The sequence below is a fragment of the Protobothrops mucrosquamatus genome, unplaced genomic scaffold, assembly GCF_001527695.2.
Source record: "Protobothrops mucrosquamatus isolate PMUCROS unplaced genomic scaffold, P.Mucros_1.0 scaffold3486, whole genome shotgun sequence".
Lineage (NCBI taxonomy): Eukaryota > Metazoa > Chordata > Lepidosauria > Squamata > Viperidae > Protobothrops > Protobothrops mucrosquamatus.
The window spans coordinates 70,280-81,768 of record NW_015389459.1 but is presented as its reverse complement, the minus strand read 5'-3'; the positions used below and the strand labels follow the sequence as shown (position 1 = coordinate 81,768).

The 11,489-nt window shown below is 47.7% G+C and overlaps 1 protein-coding gene across 1 annotated transcript in view; it reads right to left on the bottom strand.

Moving 5' to 3' along the window:
- LOC107297721 (homeobox protein meis3-like) overlaps positions 1–8,394 on the bottom strand; it is a 15,831-nt gene extending 7,437 nt beyond the window's left edge. Inside the window, exons 1-4 of the mRNA XM_015827083.1 lie at positions 8,344–8,394; positions 6,168–6,297; positions 4,452–4,477; positions 1,975–2,080 (exon numbers count right to left, since the gene is read on the bottom strand). Of these exons, the coding sequence (XP_015682569.1) occupies positions 1,975–2,080; positions 4,452–4,477; positions 6,168–6,297; positions 8,344–8,394 (313 nt within the window). The remainder of the gene's footprint in view (positions 1–1,974; positions 2,081–4,451; positions 4,478–6,167; positions 6,298–8,343) is intronic.
- Between the last annotated feature and the right edge of the window lie 3,095 nt (positions 8,395–11,489).

The following is an 11,489-nucleotide window of genomic DNA, read 5'->3' as shown; positions in this document are numbered from 1 at the left end:
GTAGCTCAATATTGGGAAACGGAACGTTTACCTACTATAGAAGAATGGTCACTTAAAGTCTCGAATTTAGCAGAAATGGGCAAGATTTCCGCTTATGTGAAGGATCACTCGCAAGAAAGATATATTTTGGTTTGGAGAAGGTGGATAGATTATATTGAGCGTAAATATGGGACTAAAAAAATATCATTTGGTTTTTGAGTAAATTTTAGAGTCTTATCGTTGTACAAAGGCTAGAATATTTTATTTAGTATTATTTTTAATTATTAAAGCGTTGTTATTATTATTGTTTTTAATCATTGTACTGTTTAAGAGAGTTAAAGGAGGTTATAGATATGTTATCTTAATAGTTGATTAATGTTAATTAGAGTATGATTATGTTATTGTTAACCCTGTGATTGGCACTGGGAAGTGAGGGGGGAGGGAGGGGGGGTGGAAGGGTGGGAAGGGGAAGGGGGGGATTTAGATTGTAAAATTTTATAAAATTTTCAATTTAAAAAAAAAAAAAAGAGATGTGGACCTCAACTCCCAGAAATTGAACTATCTCACTTAACAATAAAAACGTTGGGCTTAATTGTAGTCGTCAGTCAAGGACTACCTGTATTATGGTGGAGCCTGTGCCGATAGGCTCCAATTCTTCTAAATTTGGGGGTCTCCCCCCCTCTCTCTCTCCCTCTCCCCCCTCCCCACTGTGGCAGCTGCACTTCAGGAGGAGAAACCCCCTTTCATGGGGATGGGGACGGGCACAATAGGACCCTTTCATACAGGGAGGGTTTGGGAGCTGCATTGTTCCTCTCTTAAGAAGCCAGGATTTTGCAAACAGCTGACGGCCGGCCGCTGGCTGCCAGGCCCCTGCTCAGATGCCACCAAGGTGCTTTTCCACCAGGCAACTGGAGAAACAGAACAAGGAAGTCCTGTCGCCTTGTGAAAAAGCGTCTTTGGGGAGAAGGGTGACCTGGATGATGGAGAATCTCCCTAAAACCCTGTTCAGAGGCAACAAGTTGCATCGTCCAGAGGCAGCTTGAAATGCCAGCATCCTGCTGCTTTTGATAGACGGGGCGATCCAAATCTTTGTATATTCATAACAAAGGCAAGACACACGGGGGGAGGGGGGAGGGAAACTGTCAAAGGAGGATCTTTGTAGCTCAGGGTTGACATGAGGGGTCCTTAGTGTTTGGTGGTTTTCTTTGTAGACGTTTCATGACCCAGCTAGGTAACATCATCAGTGCTAGAAGGGAGGAGGAGGAGGAGGAGGAGAAGAAGAACTATTGGTGTTCTCTGAGCTTGGTGGTTTTCCTGCAGACATTTTATGACCCAACTAGGTATCATCGGCAGTGCTGGGAGTGGGGATGGAGGAGGAGGAGGAGGAGGAGGAGGAAGACTATTGATGTTCTCTGAGCTTGGTGGTTTTCCTGCAGACGTTTTATGACCCAACTAGGTATCATCGTCAGTGCTGGGAGTGGGGATGGAGGAGGAGGAGTAGATGGAGGAGGAGGAGGAGGAGGAGGAGGAAGACGACTATTGGTGTTCTCTGAGCTTGGTGGTTTTCCTGCAGACGTTTTATGACCCAACTAGGTATCATCGTCAGTGCTACGTTTATAGGGTTTACAGAGAGCAAAGCCACTACCTTCTAGCCATCACCAGGAGACAGTGAGTTCTAGTTCCGCCCTAGCCATGAAAAACTGAGTGACTTTTGGCCAATCCTTCTCTCTCAGCCCACCCCACAACACAAGGTTGTCGTTGTGGGGAAAGTAGGAGGAGGAGAGCTGATTAAGTAGGTCCGCCGGCTTGTTAGAAATCATAGCAAAGGGGAGATAAAAAAAAACCAAATCAATAAATTGTGAGGTTTTCCAATCCTGACCGCCTTTTGAACATTGTGTAAAATGTCGCCTCCTCCTATGTGCAGCTTGCACCCTCCGGTTCCTCCCCTAGTGAACATGTAGGACCTCCACCGCCTCCCTTGCAACCTCCGAGTACCTTGCTCGCTGCAGTTGTCTCCACTTTGGGAGGCAATCCCACCGCTGGAGGGTCCCGGCGTCCCTGAGGGGGTCGATCCCGTCTCATCGTGGTCTCGGATCCAGGAGTTGCTCTGCACACAAAGAGAAGGGTGCATCGTTCACGGAGACCAAACACCGGGGTGCGAGTCACCCCAATATAAAAAAGAGGTTGAGACTCTGGAAAGGGTGCAGAGAAGAGCCACGAAGATGATTAGCGGAACTGAAGGCTAAAACATATGAAGAACGGTTGCGGGAACTGGGTATGTCTACTCAGAGGTAGGCAATCTTGGCTCTTTTATGACTCGTGGACTTCAATTCCCAGAATTCCTGAGCCAGCCATGCTGGCTCAGGAATTCTGGGAGTTGAAGTCCACGAGTCATAAAAGAGCCAAGGTTGCCTACCCCTGGTCTAGTTTAATGCAAAGAAGGACTAGGGCAAACAAACCAGGATTCTCTGGCTGTGTTCACCCTTCCTTTGCCCCTTAAAAATCATCCAGGTTCCACATTTGCACACCCTGAGTTCCTAAGCTAATAAGGATGGAAGGGACCTCGGAGGTCATCTAGTCCAACCCCCTGCTCAGGCAGGAAACCCTGGCCTATACCATCTCAGACAAGTGGCTGTCCAGTTTTTTTCTTAAAACCCTCCAGTGTTGGAGCATTCACCGCTTCTGGAGGCAGGTGGTTCCACTGGTTAATTGTTCTCACTGTCAGGAAGTTTCTCCTTAGTTCCAGGTTGCTTCTCTCCTTGATCAGTTTCCATCCGTTGCTTCTTGTCCTGCCTTCAGGCGCTTTGGGGGAATAGCTTGACTCCCTCTTCTTTGGGGGCAGCCCCTCAACTACTGGCAGCCCCTTTAATACTTCATTAAACAGCCCTACCCAATTCCTGCAACCGGTCTTCCTAGGTGAGGCTACAGCTTCACCTGTTGGATCGCTGCCTACCGCCAAGCGGTGGAAGGCGCAGGAAACTGCCCTGATTTATTTTTATTTTTTTTTTAAAATGGCAACCCCTTCCTCCTTCTCCCCCCCCCCACTGCTGTAGCCCCCTGCAGCTTCGGTCTGTCATTATCCTGCCCCCCTCCTCCCTTCGACCCACTGAACCGAGTTCAAAGGGGTACAAGCGGGGCCTCTCCGGGCTCCTCTGGGGAGGAACCAGGCAGCTACCGAAGGGGCTCGGGTTGCAGCCCCCTCCCCACTGGCCAGGCGGGCGGGCGGGTGGGGGGATCGCGCCCCCAGCCCCGCTGCCCTGCCTGATTAACCCGCCGCCGCTGATCACAGGAGTCCTGCAAAGACGGGGCGGAGGGTTCAGGGGGTTAAGGAGCTGCGGCTTTAGAGGAGGGGGATTCGGCACTTGCAGCCCACAGTCAAGGGGAAGGGGGGCTACTCGGGGAGGGTCAGGGGGTCGCTGTTAGGAGCTCTGGGAAGCGAAGGGAGCAACACTCCCAGTTAATGAGGACCAGACCTGGCCACTTCGCCTGCAGGGCCTGGGCCTGGATCGCAGAGCCGTCCCCCCCCCCCAGACGAGGCTGGGCCCTGGGCAATCCGAGACCCCCGCCCCATCCAAACATCCCACGGCGGACCCACACCGCGAGAGGGGTTTTGAGGTGGGAAGGGGTTTTTTCCAAGGCAGGGGAGGGGGTTTCATTGCTGCACAGGCTTGGGATCTCAAGCAGCAACGTCTGGTGGGGAGGGGTCCTGGGGAGAGGAAAGGGGTCCCCTTCCCGGAATTGCTCTCCCTAGCAATGGAGCAGGGGGGAAATTCTTTGGATCTGGGATGGATGGATAACCGACAATGGACAGGGGTGGGTGGCGGTGTGTGTGGGGGGGTGGAAAGTGAACTGGGAGTGGAATTGCTGGTTTATTGGTATCCGGCCTTTATTATTTTTACAAATAATATTTTTTACAAATAATTTTTTTACAAATCCTATTTTCCACCCAACAAAAACCCTGTGAGGTGAATTGGGCTAGCCAGCCCCAAAGACACCCGTCTGGTTTCCGTGCCTCATGGGGGACTAGAACTCCCAGTCTCCTGGTCGTTGGCCCACATCTTCTGGCCAGATTTTACACCTAAGCTCGGACTAGAATTCACACCTCCTAGTGATTGGCACAGAGTCACCCAGCCGGCTTTCGTGCCTAAGGCAGGACTAGAACTCCCAGTCTCCTGGTGACTGGCCCAAAGTCACCCATCTGGTTTCCGTGCCTCAGGGGGAACTAGAACTCCCAGTCTCCTGGTCATTGGCCCAAAGTCTTCCGGCCAGATTTTACGCCTAAACTCGGACTAGAATTCATCACCTCCTAGTGATTGGCGCAGAGTCACCTAGCCGGCTTTCGTGCCTAAGGCGGAACTAGAACTCCAAGTCACCTGGTGAGGTCTATCTGCAATAGCAAGGCTGCCTAAAGAGGCTTTTAAGCAAGGCTTTATGCAGCCGGTTTGTTTCAGAGGCCGGCTGTTTGTTCCCATGTTCGGGTGCTCATCTTGGAGATCAGCTGTCCAACCTATTTAGGAAAGGCCTTTTCTTCTCCACCTTTCCCCTCCTCTCCTGTGTTTCTCCCCCCCCATAAAAAAAGCCCCTCTGCCCCTCAAATCTTCCGACAACAAGCCCCATAGCCTGCGGGGGCATTAAAAATTCAGGCAAGGCGCTTGCAGCGAAGAAAACGGTGCTGCATTAGCGTGCTTGGAGGAGAGAGAGAGAGAGAGAGAGAGAGAGAGAGAGAGAGAGAGAGAGAGAGAGAGAGAGAGAGAGAGAAGCCTGTGGTGGGGACGGGAGGATTGAGGGGTGGGAGATAACACGCTGGCCAACCCCGTCTCCTTCATCACCAGCTCACTGTCAGGGGTGATTAATTTCCAAGACCCTGACCCCTTTCTTTGCAACTTATGAATGTTGCAAGGATGGAGGTGGTGGAGAAGGAGAAGGAGAAAGAGAAAAAAGGAGACGGAAGGGAGGGAGGGAGGGAGGAAGGGAGGGAGGGAGGAAGGAAGGAAGGAAGGAAGGAAGGAAGGAAGGAAGGAAGGAAGGAAGGAAGGAAAGGAAAGGAAAAAGGAAAGAAGAGACCGAGAGAGGAGAGAGGAAGGAAATACAGAAAGAAAGAAAAAAAGAGAGAGAGAGAGAAAGAGAAAGGGAGGGAGAAAGGAAGGAAGGAAAGAAAGAAAGAAGAAAGAAAGAGAAAGAAAGAAAGAAAGAAAGAAAGAAAGAAAGAAAGAAAGAAAGGAGGAAGGGAGAAAGAGTGGGGAGAAAAGAAGGAAGGAATGAAGGAAAGAAAGAAAGGGAGGAAGGGAGAAAGTGGGGGAGAAAGAAGGAAGGAAGGAAAGAAGGAAGGAAAGAAAGAAAGAAAGAAAGAAAGGGAGGAAGGGAGGAAGGGAGGGAGGGAGGGAGAAAGAGTGGGGAGAAAGAGAAGAAGGAAGGAAGGAAAGAAAGAAAGAGAAAGAAAAAAAGAAAGAAAGAAGCAAGGAAGCAAAGAAAACATAAATTACCGAATAACAAATAAGAATAAAGGGAAGGAATAAAGTGGGGACCTTTATTCCTTTTTCCGCCCTTTTTCAGAGGACTCTGCAGCAACTGGTAGGCAGTGTGGAGAAAATGACCCCAACAGGCAACTCATCCAAGCCTGAGTTTCCACGGAGCAAAAAAAAAAAAAAAAAAAAAAAAAAAAAAAAAAAAAAGATAATGGCAAACGTGACATTGCAGAGAAGAGTCATTGTGCAATTGCTGCCACATCGCTTCCCTTTGAACGGCCCAACAATACGAGAACACACAAACTTCTTGCCCCCCCCCCCAAAAAAAAGCCTTTGTGAAAGAAATCCGATTCCTGCCAAAACCGGCACATCTGCACAGGCAGATAAAGGCTTCCACATGTGGCGTGGCTGTCAAAAGAAGAAAGAGGCGGGGAAGCCGGAGGTCTCCCACAGTCCCCCCCCTTCAAAGATGGGGGGGAAGCTGCCATCTGACCCAGCCATTCGCACTTGGGGGGGGATCACGGCCCCCAAAGCACCCCAGCCCAGGAGGGAGATGACTAGGGGTCTGCAATTTCTGCCTCTAAGGGGGCTATCAGTGCCCGCCCGCCGCTTCTGCCCCCAGCTCCGGCCAGTTTGCTGGCCAAGGGCAAATGGCGCCGTTGCCCACCTTGGCTGTCCGGGCCAAAAGGCTGCCCAACTTTGGACCCACCTGGTCAGAGAGACAAGCAGCCCCGAAGTCTTCCAGGTCGGACTTGGACCCTCCGTCTCGGTCATCGATCACCAAGTCGATGGGCATCTTGCCTTTGAGGCAGGTGATGTAGCGGTGGCAGAAGTTGTCGCAGAGGTCGTGAACCTGGAAGGGGAGGGAGAGGGAAAGAAAGAAAGAAAAAAGAGAAAAAGAGAAAAAAGAGGGAAGGAGAAGGAGAAGGGAAAGTAAAGGGGAAGGAGAAGAAGAAAGAAGGAGAAGGAGAAAGAGAAAGAAGGAGAAGGAGAAGGGAAAGGAAAGGAAAGGGGAAGGAGAAAGAGAAGGAAAAAGAAAGGAGAAGGGAAAGGAAAGGAAAGAAGGAAAGGAAAGGGGAAGGAGAAAAAGAAAGAAGGAGAAAGAGAAAGAGAAAAAAGGAGAAGAGAAAGGAAAAGGGAAGGAGAAGGAACAAGAGAAAGAAGGAGAAAGAGGAGAAGGAGAAGGGACAGGAGAAGGAGAAAGAAGGAGAAGGGAAGGGAAAGGGAAGGAAAGAAGGAAGGGAAGGAGAAGGAAAAAGAAAGAAGGAGAAGGGAAGGGAAAGAAAAGGGAAGGAAAGAAGGAAAGGAAAGGGGAAGGAGAAGAAGAAAGAAGGAGAAAGAGAAAGAGAAAAAAGGAGAAGGGGAAGGAGAAGGAAAAAGAGAAAGAAGGAGAAAGAGAAGGAGAAGGAGAAGGGACAGGAGAAGAAGAAAGAAGGAGAAGGGAAGGGAAAGGAAAGGAAGAAGGGGAAGGGAAGAAGATAACATCTTTTTCAGAACTGATTGGAATATAAATTGCAGAAAGAAGGAAATGCTATAACTTCTCCTTAAAGTCTTCTTAAAGCAGTGTTTTTCAACCATGGCAATTTCAAGAAGTGTGGATTTCAAATCCCAGAATTCCCCAGCTCTTAAAATTGCCAAGGTTGGGCTGCTTTAAAGCCTAAGTAGTATCAAGTCTAAGCCTGTGTCTTCAGCAAAGCACAGAAGCATTTGGGGGGGGCAGCCTTTCCACTGGGTACCCCCAGAGTCTAACGCCAGAACCCTCTGGATTCAAAATGTATTTTTAAACCTTCTCTCTGTGTCGCTTCCATAGGAGGAGAGCCTCCCAATTGGAGCCAGCTGCTATTGGGAGTGAGAAAAAGGGAACTATTTGCAAAAAATTTGGTTTGTTGCTGGAGCAGAATTTGGTTTTTGTTTTCTTTTAAATTCCATCATTGGAGATAACAAAGTTTCTCCATTCCTCGGTAAAATCGTTGTTCCAAGGGACATCCCCAAAACAATTTTTTTCCAGGACATAAGTGGTGGGGACTGTTTTATGGAAACATGGAAAAATGCGTGGAGATGAGGCGTTGATAGATACCGTTAGCACATCTGAGGTCTGCTTGCTTAGGTTTTGTGGAAAGGAAAAAGCAAAGGTCCCAGTCCTCTTGAGGGTCAAGGCAGACACATTTGAAGTTTTAAAGGAGAAGTATGGATGCTAAATAATCTTTGCAGAGGTTTGGCTGTTGCTTGGATAGAAAACTCTCTCCAGCTCTTAGGCAACAGAATCAGACCAACCCTGCCAATGCATGAAAACTTAAAAATGCAAATGTGTTTCAAAATGAGGCCGTTGGCAGAACACGAACACCTGTGTGGGCTGAAAAATCCAGTTTTTCATATATTTGTAGAAACGTAAATGCGTTTCCACAGAGATAATCGTATATACGCTTGCAAGCTCTGCTGCTTAATAGCAAACCTCATTTGGTACGTCTGCTTGCCTTGAGTTCCACGTCCAAATAATACGGGCCGGATATAAATAAAATAAGAACAAAAGAAAAGAACACAGACTGGGATGTTCTGCCTTGTACGCCCACCTTTAGGCACAAAGCCAGCTGGGTGACCTTGGGCCAGCCAGTCTCTCTCGGCCCTAGGAAACAAGCAATGGCAAAGCAGTCCTGAAATTTCCCCCCCCCCCCAAAAAAACTGCAGGGATTTGTTGAGGCAGTAGTCACCAGCCAAAAACCGACTCAAAAATTATTATTATTTTTTTAAAAAAAAGCCGCATAAAAAAGGATTTCCTGCTTTGTTTGGCAAAATTGCTAGTCTCGTGTTCATTTTATTTTTTTGGAGGTTAGTGGGGAGAACGCAAGGGGAGGAGAGGAGGGGGACTCGAGAACCAAACTTTGGAAATAACACCCCTTACCTTTTCTAACTCCAGGAGATGAAATCTCAGCACTTGGATAGCCTGGATCATCTATAATTAGAAAAGGGAGGGGAAAAAAATTGATTGGGGCTTACCGTGTAAAGGTATGTTTGTTTATTGCAATGCATTTTGCAGGACATAATGGTTTTTTTATTATTATTTTGAACATATAGGGCTAGGCCATACCATAGATTTTAAGGTTTTTAACCCGGATAAATTCACAACGGAAGTCGTCCCTCGAAGAGAAATCTTGGTCCAAATCATGGCTTGGACAGGGAAGCTTAAAATGTCTACAAAGGCAGAAATGATTCCTCTCTCTCGCCTAAATTCCCCCAACACTTGATATATTATTTTTTTGTCCCTTGTCAGAATAAAACTGGAAGGGACCTTGGAGGTCTTCTAGTCCAACCCCCTGCTCAATTAGGAGACCCTAGACCAGGGCTAGGCGATCTTGGCTCTTTTATGACTCGTGGATTTCAACTCCCAGAATTCCTGAGCCAGCATGGCTCAGCATGGAAACCTCTCCCTTTCCCCTCAGCACGGCTGGCTCAGGAATTCTGGGAGTTGAAGTCCACCAGTCATAAAAGAGCCAAGGTTGCCTAGACCATTTCAGACAAATGGTTGTCCAATCTTTTCTTGAAAACTTCTAGTGATGGAGCACCCACAACTTCTGGAGGCAGGTTGTTCCACTGATTAATTGTCCTCCCTGTTAGGAAATTTCTCCTTGGTTCCAGGTTGCTTCTCTTCTTGATTAGTTTCCATCCATTGCTTCCTGTCCTACCCTCAAATGCTTTGGGGAATAGATTGGCTCCCTCTTCTTTGTGGCAGCCCCTCAAATGCTGCTCTCATGTCCCCCCTAGTTCTTCTCTTGTCTAAATTGGCCATACCCAATTCCTGCAACTGTTCTTCATATATATATATTTCTCTCTCCAGATCTTTAATCATCTTAGATGTTCTTCTCTAAAGTCTTCAAAGTCTGACGTCTTCTCTAAACTGGAAAGCCTCAGAATAGTCAGCCAGCCAGCCTGAAAAGCACGAGGTTGGGTAGAGCAAAGGAACCCAGTTTCAAGGGGAACTATTCCAGAGCACAACAACCCAACGAGGTAGGCTGCAATCTTTCCCCCCACCCCAAAGGACAGACTTCTGTAGGACATGAAGGACTAAAAGACAGAATCTGACTTAAAAGTTTTTTGTTCAGATTTGATTCCCACTTGGCCGTTGCCAACTACTGGACCCAAAGTGATAAATCCTGTGCAGGGACCTATATATAAAGAGGAGTGACTGATTCAGTAGACAGAGAAATGAAAGAGGGGGGTCATTACAAGGGAAAGAGAAACGAAGCGAGAATGAAAACAAAGTTTGACACAGAACAATACTTTGGGGGTCCCCTCTTCGTTTTGTGTTTTTGTTTTTTGTTGTTTATTTTTTTAAAGGAAACAAGTAGCGTCCTTACCAAATTATCCAGCTCAGGATTGGAAGAAAATAAAGGTTTTTCTGTCCTAACCTAAAAAAAGAGACATTGGGAAGGCGGGGAGCAGGGACAGAGAAACGGGAAGAAAAGAGAAGGAGCGTTAGTAAGGGGAAAACACAACAGAGGGAAATCTAAGCCGTGCATTGATGGAAAGAAAAAACAAAAAAAAAACCTAAAGTAAAATCTGTTTTTTCTCACTCCCTAGAAGAAGAAAAAAAACCTGTGAAGCAACTGGCAAAACGAAGTGATCCCCCCCCCCCCGCATGGAGAATTCCAGCTGGCAAAGAATCTGTGCGTTTTACTTTTTCCAAAATTATCTCTTCCCCCTCTGCCTTTGCTAAAATTCCTACACACACACACACACACACACACACACACACACACCCTGTTCAGAAACACAAGACCAGTTCTCTCTCCTTCTGTCTCGAAATTTTTTCCAGAGGGCTCAATAGTTATGGCCACAATCGAGCCCAAATTTCTGTTGTTAAGTGAGACATTGGTTAAGGGAGTTTTGCCCCGTTTTACAGCCTTTTTTTGCCTCCGTCCTTAAGCAAATCGCTGCAGTTGATAAGTCAGTAACCCGGTTGTTAAGCGAATCCGGCTTGCCCCATTGACTTGGCTTGTCCAAAGGTCGCAGAAGGGGATCAGGTGACCCCCCCTGGGATGCTGCGACCGTCGTAAACATGAGTCAGTCGCTAAGCATCTGAATTTTGATCACCTGATTGTAGGGACGCTGCAAAGGTTGTGACTTTGAAACCCGGTCATAAATCACATTTTTCAACGCCGTTGTATCTTTGAACGGGCACTAAATGAAGTGGTGTAAGCTGAGGACTGCCTGCACTTTAAAGAGATCCCAGCAAGGACCCCGTTTGGCAGATCTGAGAATCAGGAACCCCAAAAGCATCTTTTCTTAAACCTGGACCACTTTAAGATGGGTGGACTTCAACTCCCAGAATTCTCCAGCCACCTTGTTGAGAAGCACTCATCAATAACAGAAGTCTGCAACCTTTCAACTTTTGTGGACCGGCGGGAAGAGGATAGTTCTGCACAAGTTGCAGGTGAGCATGCTCACACACGTGCAGCACCATTCGCATGAGTGCCGGGCACGTGCGCCCTCCGCTCGCGCAAACGGAGCCGTGCGCACAAGTGGAGCTGCGCTTGGGCTAACCTGCCGCTTCCACGGCCTGGTTCTGAACGGGCCACAGTCCGATAGTGTGCTGTGGCCCCCGGAGGTTGGGGACCCCTGGTTGATAAGGCTTATTTCTATATTTTCAAAAGCACTGCAGGAGGCCATGAGGCTAAATCTCCCTCTTTGACTTCGCTTCTTCAGTTGCAAAATAAACAAAACGAAACCCAAAGTCATGTTTTCCTTTTCCGGATAACAACAAAAGAAAAGTTTGTAAAGCAGGAGCTTAAGACCCTTTATTTTCCTTTTTTTTTAAGGATTTGGAGAGTTGAAAAGCAAGGAGCATTTAAAAAAAAAAAAATTGCCCCCAAGCCGGGATGCTGCGTGCTTCCATTCTTCACTTTTTGTGTAGGGCATTTTGAAGGCATCTTGCAACGCCACTTTTGAACTTAAGTTTAAAATCCTCGCCGGGTGGGGCGTGGAGTTTGAAGCCCAGGCAACACAGAGATGGATGGAAGGAAAGGATTGAGTTATTTCTTCCGCTCTTTA